This window comes from Artibeus jamaicensis, unplaced genomic scaffold (genome assembly GCF_021234435.1).
Source record: "Artibeus jamaicensis isolate MK-2021 breed Jamaican fruit bat unplaced genomic scaffold, CSHL_Jam_final scaffold_847, whole genome shotgun sequence".
Lineage (NCBI taxonomy): Eukaryota > Metazoa > Chordata > Mammalia > Chiroptera > Phyllostomidae > Artibeus > Artibeus jamaicensis.
Window position 1 is genome coordinate 20,053,125 of NW_026522057.1, and position 19,915 is coordinate 20,073,039.

Consider the following 19,915-nt stretch of genomic DNA (forward strand, 5'->3'; position numbering starts at 1 on the left):
CCCTCCACCTAAAAACACCAACATGTATGTGGGAGTAGGCATACTCCAAACTAAACTTCTGTGACCCTTTGTATTATCACTTAGATATTTTACAGAATTATCGACAGTAGTTCTACATTAGGCTCTCTGCCCCCAAACTACCCAATTAACTGCATGCTGAATAATGTTTCTGGCATCTAAAGGTTTCTGAATTACATACTCCAGACTCCATGGGAACTTGGCACGGAGTAATCCCAAGCCACCACAAGCTTCCCATCTTTGGTCAGGCTCACGGTCCAAGTTGCCCTACACAGTTCAATGGCACAGGCCATGCCCCACCTTTAGCACATCCCCAAGGCAACTTATAAAGAAGAGCTGAAGATAAGCTCTTGAATCAGTGACCTACCTGCCACAACGGGGCATTAAGTTGATGAATCACCACATTCAACTGATGATTTCTTGCAAAGGCCACAATTGCATCATTGCCAGCAAATGTACCAGGCTTTGCCAAACTGGCCACTGCATGGAAACAGGAAAGAAAACTGAAGTCTTTATAACAGAAAAACCCAAATGCAAGCTCTGGTGCTTAGTTAGCTCCAGACAGAAACAAGGGTGCGCATCTAAAAAGTCTGCTAGCTCTGTCCGAGTCTAGGGACCTGGATGCCAAACAGTATGCAGACTGCCATCAAAAGCACATGAATCTTTCACAAGAAAGGATTCACTAACTTACTCCTTCAATACATGGTTGCTGAATGCTTCCTGTAAGCCTACCTCTATAAAAGACACAGGAAATGTAACAAGAAATAGTGATTATAACGGTTTGCATTAGTGAATGCATATCGTTGAGCACTGCTTTACTCCTCACGGATTAGCACTTTTATTCCTCAAAATGACCCTCTGAGAGGTATTACCATGCACGCCATTTTACAGATGAGCAAACCGAGGCACGGAGTAATTTATAACTGTGCCCGAGCTCACAGAGCCAGCACACAGCAGAGCTGAGATTACAGCCCAGGCAGCCTGGCTTCTGGTGACTGTTTCACAGCCTGTCACACTGTGCCCTTGAGAAGTTCATGGTCAGTGGGAGGCAAACAAGAAAATGGGCACTGCTGGTGTGTAAGGGCTACAGGAAGGGGATATAGGTAAAGAATCTGGTCTTGCCCAAAGAAAGGTCTGACCTCTGCCCCTGGGAGATAACCTCTCAACCCTTCAAGTTTCCCAAGTGACAGGAAGGTCTGTGCTATTCACAGTGGGCTCCTCAACTCTGACCATGTGACATCAGCCAGAAGTGGGAACTGGGGAACGAGGCAATCAATCAGTAATGCCCCCATAATGAAACGGGACACCAAAGTTCGGGGGAGCTTCAGGGCTGACAACTCTGCATCACACACAGATGCCAGGAGGGTAATGCATCCTGAGGACAACAGAAGCCTCGTGTCTGGAACCTTCCAGACTCTGCCCCTTTGGCTAATTTTGACTTATAGCCTCGCCATGTAATAAACTGTAACTGTGAGTATAAGAGCCTTCAGTAAATTCTCTCAGTCCTCGTAGCAAATCATTGAACCTGAGAATGGTTCCAGGAGACCCCAAGCCTGCAAACCCAGATCAGGGTCATAAGCTAGTGAGGCAGGGGCTGGGTGGGGGGCAGGGCTCAGGTGTTACCAGTGATGCTTCTCGGCTTAGACGACTAAGCTGATTCCCCAGTGACACGTGGAAGACAGAGACACAGAAGAGAAATGATGTTCCAGGCAGAGAGGAGAGATGGAGGGAGGAGAGGGGCAGACAGACCGGAGTCTGCAAAACTCAGAACACTAACAGAGCAGGGTGGGAGACGATGAAAGAGAAATAAGAAAATCACAGTTCTCAAAGGGCTCAAGAGGTTGGACTTTACCCTGCAGTCAAGGGGTTGAGGGCAGGGGAAAGATGGACTAGACATACATTTAGGTCACTACTCTGCTGAAAAAAGCAAACTGAATGGGTCAACGGGAAATGAGACCAGTCGAAAGAGTACTGAAGAAATCTAGGCAAACACCCACGTGACCACAGAGGCCTGACCTTCTGAGGTGCTAGGAGGAAAGGAAAAAACACTGAGGTGGACATGACAAGACTCGATGAATGAGCGGACATGGGGAGGAGCAGAGAGGAGGCATGGAGAAGATCCAAGACTCTGATCTGGATATCTACGCAGTTAGGAAAAAGACACTGCCAATTCTCCAAAGCCACCATCTAAAGGGAAATAATTCTAAAAGATACAGAACAATGCAAGGGTAACCAGGTCCTGAAAAGCTGAGTGAGCCTTTCATTTATTCAGTCAACAAGTATCTTCCCAGCATCTCCGTGAGCCAGGCATCGCCATGCTGGGGAAGAGACAACCCCGCCCTCAGGACTCAGCGTAGCAAGGCAGGCAGACATTCGAGACCCAAAACTCTGACACGAGTGACAATGCGGTAAGTCTGGTCTTCAAGTGACACGCACGCAGAACGTACAGACTTCTAAGTTTCCTTCCGCGTCGCTACAGCAGTCAGAGCTGCCTCTCACTTTGAGGCTCAAATTCTTTATGAAGTGCCAAACCGCAATCAGGGATGCGCTGTGACATTTCAAGAAAATGTTTTCCCACTGACATCTATGGTGACTCACCCTGGACACAAGTTCCTTGCCCTGTGTCTCACCCCAAAATCTACCAAAGGACCTTCACTGAAGATGTTTAAAGTGGAATTTCAAGTCACAAACTAAAAACTCTCTTCATCCAAACTATTTTAATCGGATCAATGACACAATTCACTTTCTACAGCTAAACTACAAACCTCACCCCACAGAATCACGTTTAATCTGTGGGCTGCTGGCCACCCGGTAAACCATGCCCGTGCACCGGACCAAACTCATCCAGGGAGCGGGACCATCAGCTCGGTGACTGGCAGCAATGACTCACGGGGCATCTGGCTGCTGCGTCCCTTTTGCTGCTGGTGCCCAGTGAATGAGTCCGTCCCCTGTGAGCTACGATCACTGACAGCTGCCCTCTCCCCTGCTAACAACGCAGCTCCCTAGCTACTCCCCAGATGGAACCTTCACAGTCACCTGTCTCCCCTTCTCCCTTCCTTCTACCTCCAGTGAGCCCTGTCTATTCCACTGCCAGCTGTGTCCTGGTCTGGACCCCTGTCCTCATCCCCAGCAGCTGCCTCTTTCATCTGGCCGGCGTGGCAAGCATCCCAACTCCTCTCCCCTCCCAGTTCCTCTCCCCATTCTTTCCGGACATGGTCCCCAGAGTGGCGCTCTGAAGCGCAGGAAATACTCTCTTCCCTGTAAGATACAGATAAGACTGGGTCCTGTGATGAAAACGTTATTGTAACATAAATATATCAGCACCCAGCATAGTACATCCTCAGTAAATACCTGTCAAATTAAAGTTTACAAGCTCATATGCATTTTCTTACTAGATTTGTGCCTACTAAGGAATTAATTAAAATCACTAGATTTTCCCCAAATAGAACAGGATATGTTTGGATTTTTGGTGAGAAATTAAAATAATTTTATTGATTTTTCTGATTATAGAAGGAATACATGATCATTTAAAATCAGGAAACTGCACAGCCCTGGCCGGGTAGCTCAGGTGATTAGAGCACCATCCCAACACAGCAAGGCTGTGGGTTCAATCCCTGGTCAGGGAGCATACAAGAATCAACCAATGAATGCATAAATAAGTGGAAAAACAAATCGATCTCTCTCTCTGCCCCCCTCTCTGTTTCCCTCCCTCCCCTCCTATAATAAAAAATAAACATTTAAAAAGTTTAAAAAATGAAATCAGAAGAATCTACAGACACTAATTTAAAATACACATAGACCCACCATCCCCAGACGGCTAACAATTAAGAACTAATTTTAATTATCTCGTTCAATTTAATCTTCCCCAAAGGAGCCGATAACAGGTGCTACTATTATCTCCCCTTCAGAGGAGTTTAGAGAGTAAGTGGTTTCCGAAAAGAACTGGCGTCAAGGATACACAACCATAAAATGTTCATGCCCTTCCAGGATTTTTCTAGTGCATGTACCTTTAAAAACAGGACTGATCTACACACACTACTTTATAGCTGCTTCCCCACGTCAATTTACAGCATCATTTTTATTAAGGGCGTTCACATGAAACCCACTGAATCCCAACTGCCTAGCATTCGGCCTGTTACACAGCAGACAAGAATCTGTCCAACACATGCCGTCAGTTACGTAACCAAATCCCTGGCTGGGAGTGGGGAGGCTGATGGATTTAGTTACCCAACTGTGTTCCTCCTGGAGGATCCAGCGTCCCACAGCAAACCTACCGTGTTTCTCGAAGGGAATGTCATCTTCTACAAAGGGCTCGAAATCTTCCCGCTGCTTTACCATGTAGTCCACCGTCTCCTGTCGGTGCTTGAGGTGATTTCGCGAGTGTCCCTCCAACTGATCGCCAAGGGCTCTGAACAGGCAATTGCTATCAAAACAAAAACGCTGGTCAAAACCTTTAAAAAATTAATTGAGCTCATCTAAACCAACAATGTCTCGTGCTAGACCATCCGTGGAAATCGTCCACACACAGAAAAGAGGAAGCCTCAACTGACACTCGCAGATCCTTCCCAGACCTCAGGGGAGAGCACCAAGGCAGGTGTCCAATGACATTACCTGCATAACAAGTGACCAACCAGGATGCTTTCCCCACTTAGCAGTGGCTGACGGAAGAAAGTCGTTAAACATCCCTGGGCCGCGGCTGCTTGCCAGGTGAGGCCGTGATACACGCACGGCCTGAACACAGGGTCCGGACACCACGGGCCATTTCTCAAGGGCTCTGACTTCCAGATGCTCTTCCAAGCGGTAAATCGTGTCTACTGCCTCTTTCCTGAGACGAGTTTCACTACGGCTGCCTAGCTGACTAATCAGTCCCCTAGCAAACAGCAGCCACAAGATGATCCTCTGGCAAGCTCCCAGTACAAACAACCGAACTCGGCACCCTGCTTCGGCCCTAAGAACACAGGGGCGCTCGGACGAGGTGTGTTCACACTGGCCTTGGCACAGTCCTGCCTCCCTGGGTCCTCCCCTCTCACCCAGGGGCCACAGGGCTGCTGCTACTCCTGCCAAGTGAAAACTTTAAACATGATTTTCATTTTGTCTCGTTTCCAAAATTAAAATGCTGCTAATAAGCTTTAAGAGTTATCATTACTTTCAAACCCCTAGAAGACTTCTACAATAAAATTCCGAAGTGTATTACAAACACAGAGCCAAGAGACACAGAGCTTGAAAAAGACACACACAACCCAGTATCCTTAAGGCTACGGAAACAAGCCGTTCTGAAGACAAACAGTTGCCCCGTTTCACACCTAACTGTTCACTCTTCCACATGGAAATCCATGAGACTCTAATTCCAAAATATGAATGTATCACTTCCAGAAGGACTTCAGACGTAAATGCACAGGAGGAAAAAGTTTTGTTTCTTCATTTTTCAACTCAGAAAAATGAATTTTCAATAGAAAGTTAAAGAGGCAGAAATCTCTTCAAATGTATAAGGATTTATACTATTTTTTTGCAAGGGGGAGAAAAAATGTAGAGATGACAAATTCTATAAACTAGAAACCAAGAAGCTTTGCATCGATTAGAGGTGAGATTCTAGAAGGGGCTGGAACACAGCAGTTCTATAGCAGACTGAGGTGTCATTGCTAAAATCTAACAATGGCAGTCTTTTTTCAACCACAGAGGAAAAAAGATAATGAGTGAAGCATTCTCAAAGTTAAGCTTTTCTCTCAAACTTTTCTTAAACCTGTAAGCATCCGCCACCACCACGACTATCCTTTAATCCAGCTTAAGAGATGTAATTTAGCCCCAAATTATGTCTTTATTTATTTTTACATTTAATATATCAAAAGTCACGGTATTCTACAGAAAGTAACATGCTTTCTAAGAACTCTTAGTAACATGGGCAAATGTTCTCCATTGAAGCAAAAAAAGCAGGTATGAAACCACACCGCGTGAGCTCAAACATGTTCACCTGCACACCACACACAGACGCAGGCGAAGAAAGAACACCGAAACCACACCCCAGCACCTCTCCCCATGTGCCGGGGACTGCTGTGCACACTCCACATGCATGCCCTAAGTGTGCTCAGCCCTCACAACTCAGAGCCGGGCACTAGTACCATCCCTCCAGGCAAGTTGCTCAAGGTCACATAACTAGGAGGTGGTGGACCCAGGACGCAAACCCAGGCACCAAAATGTCAGCCATAGTTACTCTGAGGTAGTGGAATTAGAAGTAAAGGTTGAAGTATATATTATTTTAATACTTTTCTATATTTACCAAACTTTCCTGAGCTCACTAAAAATAATCAAAATGAAAAATCGAGAGACAAATCACCCCCTTTTCTGACAGGGACCAACCCGAGTGCCCTGAGGGAGCCCAGGAAGCACCCAAACACTCGTGAGAACAAAGTGATCACCACCCAAAGGAGCTCCAGGGACCCCGCTGTTTCCTGAGGGGGCTCCTCAACCCCCACGCTACTGACATTTGGGGGTAATTCTTGTTGGGGGGGCATCCCGTTAACTGTGCAATGTTCAGGAGCATCCTTGTCCTCTGCCAACCAGATACCAGTAGCACCGCCACCACCTCCCTCCCCACCAGCTGTGACAACAACCAAAAATGTCCCCAGACATTGCCAAATGTTCCCGAGGGGAGCAGAGTCACCCCCCATGAGAACCACAGTGCTACTGGGACATACATAAAAGTCTTGCATTTGCATCCACAAAAACAACCAAATATGCACAGCAGCACGGAAGGGGTTTACGGGCTCCAACATTTGGTATGAGCCACTACTGTAAGAAAAACTCCCAGGCTCCTGGGCTGCAGTAATCCTAGTGGCATGCACCAAAGGGGGGGAGCAGGGGGCAGGATTTGTTCTATTCTTTGAGGTCAGACTACAGCTAGAGGACTGGGCACCACTCTGGTTACTGCATTGTAGGAGAGAAGTGTTCAGATGAAATGATACGAGGTTGTTTTTTTTTAAGATTTTATTTATTTTTTTAGAGAGAGGGGAAGGAAGGGAGAAAGGGAGAGAAACACTGATTTGTTACCTCACACACGCACCCCCAACCAGGGACCTGGCCTGCAACCCAGGTCTGTGCTGTGACCAGGAACTTAACTGGGAACCATTCAGCTCACAGGCTGGCGCTCAACCCACTGAGCCACTCCAGCCAGGGTGAAATGATACGGTTTTAAACTGCCTAACTGGGTGAACATAAGGACTGCTGACGTTAGATGAAAGGTATCTTATACTTGTACAATAATATAAAACTAAAACACCGGAGCTACAGAGACATAGATTTTAGTAAATAAAAGGAAATTTTACAGCTCTATGGACACAGACTACACAGACTCCAAATCCTGTAATTTCTCCTGGGAACCCTGAAGATTCCTGTCCCTCTGCACTGGACAGGGTGGTAGCCACAGCCACGTGTGACTACTCAGCACGTGACATGTGCTTAATCCAAACTCAGGTGTGTGCTGCAGGTGTAAAGCACTGGGTTTTAAATAGTATTTTTAAAATGTAAATTTCGCATTAAAAATTTTTATATTGATTATATGTTGAAATACTTTACAGAGTGGCTTCAAACACATATGAAAATAGTTTCACCTGTTTCCTTGTAGTTTTTTAATGTGGCTACTGAAAAAACTTTAAATTACATATATGGCTCCCACTGGATTTTGTTGGGCAGCGCTACTCTCCGTCATGATTCTCAAAGTGTGGTCCCCACAACAGCAGCATCGCCCAGGAACCTGTCTGAAATGAAAATTCCGGAGCCCCCCAGGCCTACTGAATCAGACTGGGGCTGGGCCCAGAAAGCGAGCCACGCCAAGTGTTTTAACTAGCCCTCCAGGTAACTCTGCTGCATGCTAGCCTAAAAATCTAAACTCTAATAACTAAACAGTGGTTTTCAATGATGGCTGCACATAAAAATCACCTCTGGACCTTTTAGAAAATTATCAACAGGCAGGCTGCACTGCTTGAGACGCCGGTGTGGCTGATCTGGGGGAGAGCCCGGCACTGCATCGCTCCCAAAGGTCCCCAGGTGACTCTACGGTGTCACCAGGGTTGAAAACCACCACGCTATACACAGAGATGGGGCCGCTGTGTGGACGAAACAGGTAACTAACAGGCAAGATGGTGTGTGAGTGCCCTTCCATCACTGAGACCCTACAATCACAAAAACAACATAAAAAATAAGACAACTTGTTTTGAGACAGAGCTAAATGGCTAAAAGCAGTGATTCTTTAATGTTTTAATTCTGGAACACTCTCATTACTTATGTAACTTAGGGGTACATGGAGTAACTACAACTGGATAGAGTTCATAGGATGCTGATGTTGCTTATACTGCCTAATGCAATTAGAGATTCTTTTCACATATAGCCAATGATGATTTAAGGACAACATCAAGGTTAAAATATTTCTTTCTTGTTTTGAAATTGAATCCAATTTACGTGGGTCCACTTTCCAGACAACATAACAAACAGGAAAATGACCCATGATGCATTATAAATAGCTCCCTGGTTAATCTTTGCAAAACTGACTTGACTCATGGAAACATCAGACTCAGAGGACACCGGCTAATTTCTCCCCAAGCACCCGGAGGCTCCAGAGTGCGACAAGGGCCGTACCACCGCAACGGATATGCTCACGCAGCAAGACGCTCTCTCGGGCCTCTCCACACTGTAATCAGACCAGAGCGGAAAAACGGAAGAGTGACGACTGTCAATTATTTTTTTATATTACCATAACTTTGTATCTCCCCAAAGAGCACTCAATAAGTATTAATAAAAGAACGTGCTGACTCCTGCCAGCCCACCACATACACAGGAGATGACCCAGCCTATCACCACACAGCCGAGAGCGCCTGGGCACTAAGGTGGAGCTGAGCCAGTCCACCTCGTGGGAACCCCGGGGACAGTGGGTTAGCTTCATGGAGCCCGCACAAGAGGCATTATCATTTTACCTACCACTGTCCAAAGAACAAAGGCCTTGGAAGTGAGAAACATGAGCACTCCGGTCAAGCTGACCTCTGGCCTCTACGGCCTCATTGCCCTGGACTTCTAACACGCACCCTACATGATGTCATCCTAAAAACATGTAGGTCTCTTAAAAAGAATGTGCTCTGGTACCTTCACATGTCACCCCCTGACCTGGAATGTCCTCCCAGCATGTTCCTAGTGGTCCCCACGACCCGGCCTGCACAGGACCGGCTCTGAGAGGCACGGATCACAGTGTGCATCTGAGGAGAACCTGCTGAACGAGGAGGCCGTGCTGACCACTTCAAGGAGCATCAGCCATGTCCTCCTCAACAGCACTGCTGTAATCCACCACTGTCGAGAATGTATCACACTTTATTTATTTATCTAATCCATGCTCAAAGTGCGGCCCAGTCTGGGGGTCAGGCACCTCTGAGCCCGTCAGGGCATCCACCAATTTGACATTGAGATGTTACTTCTCTCCATCACGCTCACTCCCCCACAAGGGTGCAGTGCTCTCCAGAAGCTACCTCATGCACGGGCCATCGCTCTGAGCCAATGCAATGTGTTTGTGGAGTCTTGTCTTAAATGTTCCTCTTCCTTTCTGATATAGCAAATATTGATAGCTATAACCCACATACTCAAAAGCTCTTTGGGGTCCCCAGTAATTTTTAAGAGTGTAAAGGGGTCCTAAGACCAAAATGTTTGAGACCCCCTGTTATGTTTCTGACTAGACTAGGAACTCCGTACCTTAGTCTTCAGTGTGGTCCCAGCTCCTTGCTTCACCAACGCTTGCTCAACTAACTACATAATAGCACTCTTTGTGCAGTGGGCAGGGAGGTGCCACCACCAGTCTACCAGAGCACCAGGAAAGCTCCCTCAAGACCTTGCAACTCCTCGTGGTGTGATACCTGCTCCTAAGCAGCCTTCTGTTGAGTATTTCCATTTCCTGGGCACCCTAACACTGAGAATATCATACCCGGAACAGCAGACACAAACAATCCAATCCTGTGCAAGGAACAGCCCCACCTGAATCCCACTACGAAGTATTCAACTGGTGCTTTGATGTACATAGCAGTGTCTTGTGCTTTTGAGTTTGCTTAAAATAAGGCCCTGAATATTTAATAAACTTTGTATCTGAACAATATCAAAGTACTACATGAAAAGCAAGATCCAACAAAGCAAGTCTTTGACTGCAGGGACTCCACTAAGCAAATGCCCCTTTGAGAAGCCCTGGTGGGGATCTAGCTGGCCTCCCGCTATAATATTTCTATCATTCATTCATTGATTCATTCATTCAACAAAAATGCACCGAATGCCTCTATGTACTCGGCTGTGCTAGGTGGTGGTGAATAAAATACAACCAAACTCCAAACCCAGTTAGTCTACAGCACTGAGCATGTGTAGAAAAGATGGGGAAGGGAATTCTGTGCCAGTGCCTAACGGTCTTGATTAATACCTGTCCTCCTCCCTCTGCCGCTACCCTCCTCCTTCCATCCAGGTTCCTGAACCCGTCCCCTTTCCCCATGCCCTTTCCTGAACCCGTTTTTCCTTCCTTTCTCCCACTCTCCCCCCCACCCCCCGCCGGCCCATTTATTCATCCCTATAGAGGCTGGACCTAGATTCCATTCCAAACCGCAAGGAAGCTTGGGTAAGTACCTTTGCTTACAGAGAAACTGAGGCCCATGAAAATAAGCCGAGAAGTTGCCTTCAGCCAAAAACAGGCCCTCACAGACCTAATTTCCCAAAAGGGGGTAGGGAGACCCAAAAGTAAGGGTTCCCAGGAGGCAAAGTGTTATACCAAGTGAAGCCTTCGCCTCTATGACCGTCATTCTGTCCCCTCTACTTGCCGTCCCGCTCTTCAAGGTTCTGGCTGCATCTCATCCCTGCAGGACTCAGTTTAAATGTCACCTTTCAAAGAGGTCTTCCCGCACACGGATCTAAAGAACACTTGCTCCGCTTTTCTTTCTCCGCACCTCTTCAGCTTCCTCACTGCCCTCGCCATTAACCATTGGAGGGGGGAGGAGGACCGTGAGATTACTCCAGCGTCGCCGGGGAGGGTCCTCGCCGTCTCGCCCGCCGCCGGACCCCTGTCCTGGGGAGCGGCTGGCTCGCGGCTGGCTCTCGAGGCCACCGAAATGAGAGGGCGGACGAAGGCGGGCGACGGTCGCCAAGCCCGGAGCGTCGCCCAGCGCGTCCCCCGGCGCCGCCCCCCGCTCTCCCGGGCCCGCCTCACCCGTCCCCCGGCACCTCCCGCAGCTTCAGCCCCAGGGCCTGCAGCTGGTTGGCGAAGCTCACAAACTCCTCTTCGCAGCCGCCACCGCCGCCGCCGGACTCAGGCCGGTTCCGCCGCTCCTTGGCCAGGGCCCGGCGAGCCGCCCGCTCGTCCCGCTTGCGCTCGGCCTCGGCTTTCCGGCCGCCGCTGCCCGGCCGGCTCTTCACCGCCTGCTTTCGGGACATGGCCTTGGCCCCGCGGCCTGCAGCAGCGGGAGGAAAAGCCGCAGGACCGCGGGGCGGCCACTCTGGTCCACAGAAGGGGAAGCGCAGCGGCCCACGGAGCCCAGCGACGGCGACGCGGTCACCACGGCTGCGCTGACCCCCAGGCACTCGGGTCACGTGGCGTGACCCCGCCCCCTCCGCGGGGCTTGATGGTCATAGAGAGCTCGCCTGGGCGGGCTAGAGAGGCACGCATCTTCATTTGCTCTGCTCTTCCCCCTAGCGGTGGGTAGTACTCCAAATGAGGAGCCGGGGCGTCCAGGGAGCACAGTGTGGGAAAAAGAGTGGATGAGAGCTGCGGCAAAAGCGAGGAAAGAATGGAAACTAAAAATTTTAACTCTAGCTGTGAGCCTACATTTAGGAGAGGCGCTTTCATATTGTTTATCCCAAGTTTCAGGGATCTGAGAGGTTAACTAAGTTCAGGAAGATCACACAGCTCAGACGGGCAGAGCTTTGCCCTGGTTTCAAAGCTGTACACTTCGTTTATTTACCGTGCCCTTCTCGGCCTCTCTACTTTCCCTCGTAACTCAGGGGAGAGGGAGCCTTTCCCTCTGCTGGCTCCTCTGGTCACCTTGATTCCGCCCAGGGTGAATAACCTGGGTTTGTCTGGACTGAGGGTCTCCCTGGGTTGCAGGCGTAGCAGGATGGTCGGTTACCTATTCCACACCCACCTGCTCTGGAAGCTGACTCCATCAGTAATGGCCTCTACTCCCTCATCCCAGCTTCTCTTTCTTAACTGTCTTTTCCCATCATGATGCCACCGTCTCCTCCTCTTGGCCATCTAAGCAATCTTCATCACCATCCCTGGAAATGTTCCCGATGTCTGCCCTTAACAATCTCATTTTCTCATTCCACTTATATGCTGCTCTTTGGCAAAAGCCTGCACCTCCTCAGTTTTGATTAGCATTTGTATTTATTTTTGATGTGTAAATACTCCCATTTCAAGCCCTGTGCTAGGTGCCAGGTGTAACGCTGAACCAAAGAGACATGGCCATTGTCCTCGGGAAGCCCACATTCAAGTAGGACATAGAGCCAAGGACAAGGCAATCACATTAATACTCAACAGATGCTATTAAGGAGGAGCTACAGGGTGCTTGCTGTAAGGAAAAGTGAGTGAAAAATGCAGAAAGCCTTCCCAGAAGCACTAAGTTCTAAGCAGAAGCTTAAAGGATTGGGTAGGACTTGGCCGAGCTAAGAAATTTCCGAGCAAAGGGCCTTGTGTCTCCCCAACACCGGAGCTCAGTTCAGAGGAACTGAAGGAAAGTACAGTCCAACAGGACACAGGGCTTGGACAGTGAGGCAGAAAGTGGAAGAAAGGCTCAGTCTCCCAGGGTGTATGGAAGGGTTTTACCCCAAGTCCTCAGATCCATGGGGAGTCCTTGAAGGGTTTTAATCAGGGAACTGACATGATCAGGTTTATGTATAGAAGTACGTCTTTGACTGTAGAGGAGAGAACGGGTTAAAAGTGGGATGCCGGGTAGGAGACTCCTCTCAGTGTCCGTAGGCAGGTGGCAGGGACTGGGACGGAGGGGAAGAGAGGTACATCGGAAAGGTAGATTCACACATTATGAAACGGGCTTGGACTGAATTGTTGTGGGACGTTTTGCACGCTGAAGTTCCTGCGATTCTTTCTCTGCAGATCCTGCTTTGATTCTCAGGAAGAAGAGCAAGGATTGTGCCCAGCTCTGACTTTTCTTGCACAGACATTCCAAGGTCTGCACTGACTCCTCTACTTGGATTTAGTAAAGGTGGGAGGCAGCGCTGGGAGTGGAAAACCCTTGCACAGGATGGTCCAGGTCTGTGACTGCCTGACTCCATGATCTTGGGTTAGTCGTTTAACCTCCCTAGTTTCCCTTCCCTCACCCCTCAAATGGGAACAATAACAATGAAGGCCAAATACAATAGTAAAGATAAGAACAATAAACTTCTATGGCGCTTACTATGTACCAGGCACCATTCTCATTGCTTTTCAAACACTATCTTGTTCATCATTACAGCAACCCGGTGAAACATGTATTATTTTTAATTTCTACTTCATAGAAGAGAAAACTGAGGCACAGAGAGGTTGGGTAACTTTCCCAAAGTCACACAGCTAGCAGGGAGCAGAACCAGGATTTGAAGCCAAGCCATCTGGCCCCAGAGTATATGCTCTTGACCACTATGTTATACTACACATGTAATTGGTTATAAACTGCAAAGAACTATACATCATACATGAATTTGTTTCACTATTAACTCATATGCTTCCCATGTTTGTCACTGATACGGCCTTTCTACCATCCCTATTGTCCCATATGGCCCTCACCTGATTTCCTATTTAACTTCCTCTGTGTTAGATCAGATCATAAAGATTTTAGAGCCTGGTAGGCCTGTGTTTCCAACCTTTGACCTTACATGAATTATTTAACTTCTGAACCTCAATTTTCAATTCGGCAAAATGACTACGGTGACATAAGATGGGGTGGGAGAGTTGTAAAGATTAAATTAAAATGCAAAGCCCCAGGGCCCTAGTAACTAGCAGCTTAATGAAGCCCTTTGAATCATCCCACGGGTTGTGGAAGGTTCAGGAGCTCAGGGGTCAATGCTGCCACTGCAGACTTCAAAAACCAGGGGGAGAAGGGTTTGTCACCACGAAGCTGGAAACACAGAACATGTGAAAGTAGTGACAGAAAAGCTTGCCCTTCTTGGAGACATCTTTCCTTGCAGAAGCCCTCGGCCTGCCAGCTCACACCTGGAATTTCGAATGAGCTGGCTTCTCCCAGCTGAGGGGCGTGTGTTAGAACACTGTGTGCCAACGAATACTGCCTATAAATCAGATCTAAAGGCCAGAGCAGAGGAGTACTTGTGAATTAGCTAGATGCTTTACCAAATTCACCAGAGTTCATTTTTTAAAAATCATCAAAACTCCATGTGTGGCATTTAGCCCAAATTAGTTTTTTAAAAATGTTACTAGCAGAATTTTAGTGAAGAAATGCAGCTTCAGGACCGTAAGAATGTATCATTGAGGCTGCGGGGGAAATGAGAGCTCTCACACACTGCCGTTGGGAGGTAAACTAGTCCGGCCTCTTCGGAGGGCAATTGGGCCGTCTCTGGTGACATTCTAGAAGCCCAATGACCCAGAAATACCACATCTCATTATCTATCCTAAAAATCTTGTACACATGCACTTGGAGGTACATCCGAGGATGTTTCAGGATTAATGGTATATAAAGGTAAACAATTAAAAGCCATGCAAATATCCATCAATAGGAAAATGGCTTCTTAAATTATGGGCCAGGCATGTGTTAAATAGTTTGCAACAGCTTAAAAGACAGAGGTGCAGGGGAAACGAGGTAGGCCTACATGAACTCACACGGACAGCTTCCCTAGACACGTGGCTGAACGGAAAAGTGTGTGGCAGAGGGAGCCAGTCCAAACAGCCTTTATGTAACACAGAACAACGACATAAAATGGAAGAACTGTCTGTTTTCAACAGGTATGTGTATGCACTTAAATATGTAGAAAATGGTCTGGAAAGATAAAGTTCAAATTGGTAAGAATGAAGAGGGAGGAAAGAGTGAATGTGACCTCATCTTTATCTGCAATTCTTTTCAATGAGGGCAAGGTAATTGTGTATTATGTATATGATTAATAAAATATTTTAGTACACTAGCAAAATCCAGTCCTTCCTTCCCATTGAAGCCCTATAGCATTTGAGGGAGGGACCTGTTTTATCAGCTAACTTGAATTTGTAGTAAGCATATTGCTTTTCCTGAAAAGTCACTATTATAGACTTTATTAAGACACAGTAGCCAAAGGGCTTTCTCCTGGCATGAGAGCCATTTCAGCCACAGCAGCTCTTGCCAAATAACAGAAGAAATAGTCGTGGGCTCTTCCCTCACCATTTATGTTCCTCAGGCAGTGGGAGCTTTATTAAATTCCCACCACACTCAATATCTTTCTTCGAGCTGATGTCTTGTGAAATCCTGTTACTAGCTTCTCCCCACTCCATGCTCTCCCACTCTAATGGTCTCAGCCCTGCAACGCACCCTCCTAGAAGGAGACATTTCACTTTGACTTTGACCGAATACTGACACCTAGAGCTAACGTAAGGGAACTCCCGGTATGAATGCTGAGCTCGCCTGCCTCTCGCTATCACGGCTTCTTTGCAGGTGGCCAAGGTAGCTCCACTACCGCCAATGGCCACCTCAGCTCGACAGGCTTGGCAGAGCTCACACTCCAGCAAATGGTAAAACCACAAACTTTTACACACACCATCCTTACCCCTTTGGGGCCGTTCGTACCCCATCTTGGTATGATCTGGAAACAGAGAGGATTTCCCATCTCTGGAGGATCTCAAATGAAGAATGGATTCTCTTGTTAAGTGACCAGTCTCAAGCCAACTTCTACATTATCAAAGTTCCTGGACATTCAAAATTAGACCCAGGAGAAGCTCAAGGCAACAGTTTAGCTGATCAAGCAGCGGGGACGGCTGCCTGACAATCTATGATACTCAAGGCCTGCATAACGAATGTTAATTACTCCCCAAAGGATTATGTGAAACTTGTTATTAAACTTGTGCTCAATCTAGGGCACCCTACAAAGTAAAACTTCATTGGACCGATGATGGTTGTAGTCTCAGTCCACTGACTAATTTATGGCGTGGCCCACATAGGATACCTATCCTGTGAGTGTCCATTAAAAGACCCCTGATAGAAATGGCTCATCAGGTGACCAGCTGGGCAGCTGGTAAAGTTGTAAGTTTCACGGATTAGTGTTGGTAGAAAGGTAGTTCAAGCACCACCAAAGGGGCACAATTGACTTGTACTACTGTGTGTCCTAGGTACAACTCAGAAAAGACTGTCCATACCACCCCTGGGTATTCTGACTTGTCTACAGGACCTCTCAATGCACAGCAAAGAGATTTTATCCAGCTGCCCCCTTCCTAAGTTTGTAAACTTGTCCTCGTCATGGTTTGCATGTTTTCTCATTGGGTTGAAGCATTCCTTTGCCCACAAGCCACAGCTTTGGCAATTGCAAAAATATTATTAGATAGGATCAGCCCTGGCTGGTGTAGCTCAATGGATTGAGCACGGGTCTGTAAACCTAAGGTTTGCCAGTTTGATTTCCAGTCAAGGCACATGCATGGGTTGCAGGCCAGGCCAGGTCCCCAGCAGGGGGCGTGTGAGAGGCAACCACACATTGATGTTTCTCTCCCTCTCTTACTCCCTTCCCCTCTCTCTAAAAATAGATAAATAAAATCTAAAAAAGAAAAGAAAAGACCCTACCCGTGTGGGGCATCCCCTCAGAACCACATAGTGACTGGGGATGCATAGGGGTTGGCAAAAGTAGGTTTACAGTTGTGAGTACAAGAAACACAGTTTATTCTTATTTATTTATTATTTATTTATTAATTATTGAATTGCTTATTACTATTATTATTATTATTATTATTATCATCATCATTATTTTCCTCCTCTTGGCCACCCCTATGCTGTACCAGCCATGTTATGAAACAAATCTGTGAGGTTTGGTCTATTATGCAGCATCTTCATTGTGCTCATGTCCCTCAGTCCTCTGCACTGATAGGACAAATGGCATTATTAAAACTTAATTGGCGACATTCCTGGGGCCATTAAAATTAGCTTGGCCTAGAGCTCCTCCTCTGGTCCTTTCGAACCTGAGAGCTGTTCCCCCTGGGAAACACAAACCATCACTCTTTGAAATGATTACCAGCCGACCCATGCGTTTGGCCCTCCCTGGTTTTGTTATTCAACTAACTGGAGGAGACATGTGTCATTACCGCAAAGGAATAGTCAGAGCCTTAGACAAAAACCACACCCTGGTAGAACAGTCCTTCCACCGTGTGCTCCCAGGAGATGAGGCAACAAACCTCACCATCCACACCAGGTGATTTTTGTCTCCTGGAAAAGACACCTTCACAAATATTCGTTGCAACCTCGATGGAAAGGACCACATCGGGTACTTTTAACCGATCCTTGTGTTGCAAAACTTCACGGTGTTGATCCTTGGATTCATGTTTCTCACCTAAAGAAGGCTCCAGCTGGACCTCTGCACTGACTGGAGAATTAACACTAAAACTAACTAAGGAAGTCAGGCAGATAGATGACACCTGACTGTGACAGCCTCCCTGAGGTTCAGGGCCATGCACCCTGCTCTGACCTCATTACCGATCCTCTTCAGGATACACCTGCTCCATCATGCTGATGCATTTGTTGAGCCTCTTGGATATCTAGTAATTCCACATTCTAGACAGTTTCCTAATTACCCAGATGGATATGCTCATTGTCCATGAGGTTTTTGGAATATTATGGTTAATTGCTCTTCTTAGGCCTATTGTCTTGCTAAAGAAGGTCCACTTAATTAGCTGTGGCTTGGGACTATCCCTTAGCGACTTCCTGTGTTATGTCCGAAATGGTGACGAGACAGTACTTTGTTAAAACTCTGTTTAATCTTAGCTTGGAGTCTTTTCCTCCACTGAAGGCAATTCTGTTGGCAAATAGGAAAATAATGTTCTAGTGGGCTATTCTCAAAATATAGCAACTGGGGAAAAATCTTTTTGAATGCTGGGTGTGTCTCCAAAGAGCAAAATGGTCTGAATCTAAAGACAACCCTAGTTACACCTATGGCCAATTTCTCCCTGGTCCCCAGTTCCAATCTAGCCTTAAAACTGATACCGAGGAAGACTATTTGATTGGATCTCTATTCTTTGATTTTGGGCTGATAGCCCCCAAAGACCTTTCTCAAAAGGTCTTTGAACTGGGCCAAACCCCAGGTAGCTCAAGGTCTCTACAAAGAGCATTTGAAACTTGCTACAGGAATGAAATGTTTCTTATTGATAGCCTCAGAAATCATTTATGTTTAGCCAAGGTTAGCTTTCTGCTGCCAACACCAACCAAAACTCTTTGTAAGTAATTTCTGCAAACTTTTGGGGTTTTTTCTTTTTCCTCTAAAACCCCTGACTTTTGTTCACTAGCGGACACTATTTGGGTTGCTACTCATATCTGTGTACTCGAAATTGCAGCTCTTCAAGTCCAGGTAAAGGCTTTTGCTTGATTATTGCCTTCGGACAATTTCAGGTTGACATAAGCTTTGAGTCCTTGGCATCCCGCTCACTTGCCTCTCTCACCCTATTGCCCTCAAATGAGTCTTTTTTTTTTATTTTCAACTCGCTTGTCCTGTGAGGATGGGGCTTTCCAAACAAAAGTAAATGTCAACTAAGGTGTATCCAAATTGTCACAGACTGTATGATACTAGACTTTGAACTAATGTTACATCACTCTATTTAATGGGCAGGGAGGACCTATGAAGACATCAAATAGTCAATTCAAAGATCATCACCTCGCCCAGCACCCAGCCCCACTCCACAAGTTCACTTGGGCAGAGTGGGTGTTCTGTACAGATGGCTGACTGGCAGAGTCTCTGAGAAGGACAAGTTCAGAGTAGGAGTTTCTAGTACCAAGGCCAACTCTTTGATGTCATTATTTGTACCTAATGTTCTAAAAATGCAACATGGTTTGATTATCTTCTGTGACCGTCTCCTAGTAGGCCACAGAGAAGAATGTTATCAACAAAAGTCATCTCTCTCTCCCCCTCCCTCTCTCCCACTCTCTCTCAGTCATTCTGTGTTTCTATATCTGTTGCTGTTGTTCTTATGTGTTCGTGTGTGTGTCTGCACATGAACATGCACAAAGAGCTTTGTCACCCTTTGTCTCTTTTTCCATTTATGGTTCTTGCCAGTGGCGGTGGCTGGCCCCCCACATGCCTCTGTCTGTTCTGCTTTCTCTCCCAGACTTTACCTTCTTTCTCTAGGTTTCCGGCACTCCTTTTGTCTCAGACACTTTGCAGATGGCAGACTGAAAAGAAAAGCACTTGGAGTGCTCAGATTGAATCGAGTCCAAATCCCACTTCTGTCACTTACAACCTGTGTGACCAAGGACATTTTCCACAACCTTCCCTGGCTCTGGTCCCTCATCTGGAAAACCAGAGCGGTCATGGCTTCTACTCAGAATGATTCCGAGACATTGATATCATGGTCCTGGTCCAATGAATATGAGCTCCCTCCTCCGCTGCCCTTCACTTCTCTCTTTCACCTACCTCACAGTGCCCATCCTCTCCACTTGGCCTTGAAGGCTACAACACTGAAATATGTTCCATATAAGAATTGCTTGTAGGACTTCTGGCCAAGATGGAGGCGTAGGTGGAAACCCTGTGCCTCCTCGCACAACCAAGTTTAAAGACAACAAAGTTTTAGTAACAAAAACACAACCAAAACACAGAAAATTGAACTCTAAGGAAGTGCCACAACAACGAACCATTCAGCCAGACCAGTAAGAAGGGCAGGGTCAGCGGCTGGCACAGAGGGGTCGCACAGGAAAAATCGGCTGGACCAACCCAGGCACACAGGCAGCGATTGGCAGATCCC

At 47.0% G+C, this 19,915-nt stretch overlaps 1 protein-coding gene across 6 annotated transcripts in view; it reads right to left on the reverse strand.

The window, feature by feature from the left end:
• The window catches only part of OTUD3 (OTU deubiquitinase 3), a 73,581-nt gene that overhangs the window by 10,677 nt on the left and 42,989 nt on the right, over window positions 1-19,915 (reverse strand). For 3 of the 6 annotated variants that reach the window (XR_005081776.2, XM_037140091.2, XM_037140090.2), the window contains exons 1-3: window positions 11,231-11,591; window positions 4,293-4,441; window positions 386-498 (exon numbers count right to left, since the gene is read on the reverse strand). Coding sequence is in view for 5 of the 6 variants with exons in the window: in XM_037140091.2 (XP_036995986.2) it covers window positions 386-498; window positions 4,293-4,441; window positions 11,231-11,454 (486 nt within the window). In the remaining variant the exon portion in view is untranslated. Of the gene's footprint in view, window positions 1-385; window positions 499-4,292; window positions 4,442-11,230; window positions 11,592-19,915 lie in introns of those variants that run through there. The other 3 variants (XM_037140094.2, XM_037140093.2, XM_037140092.2) reach the window with 1 other exon arrangement.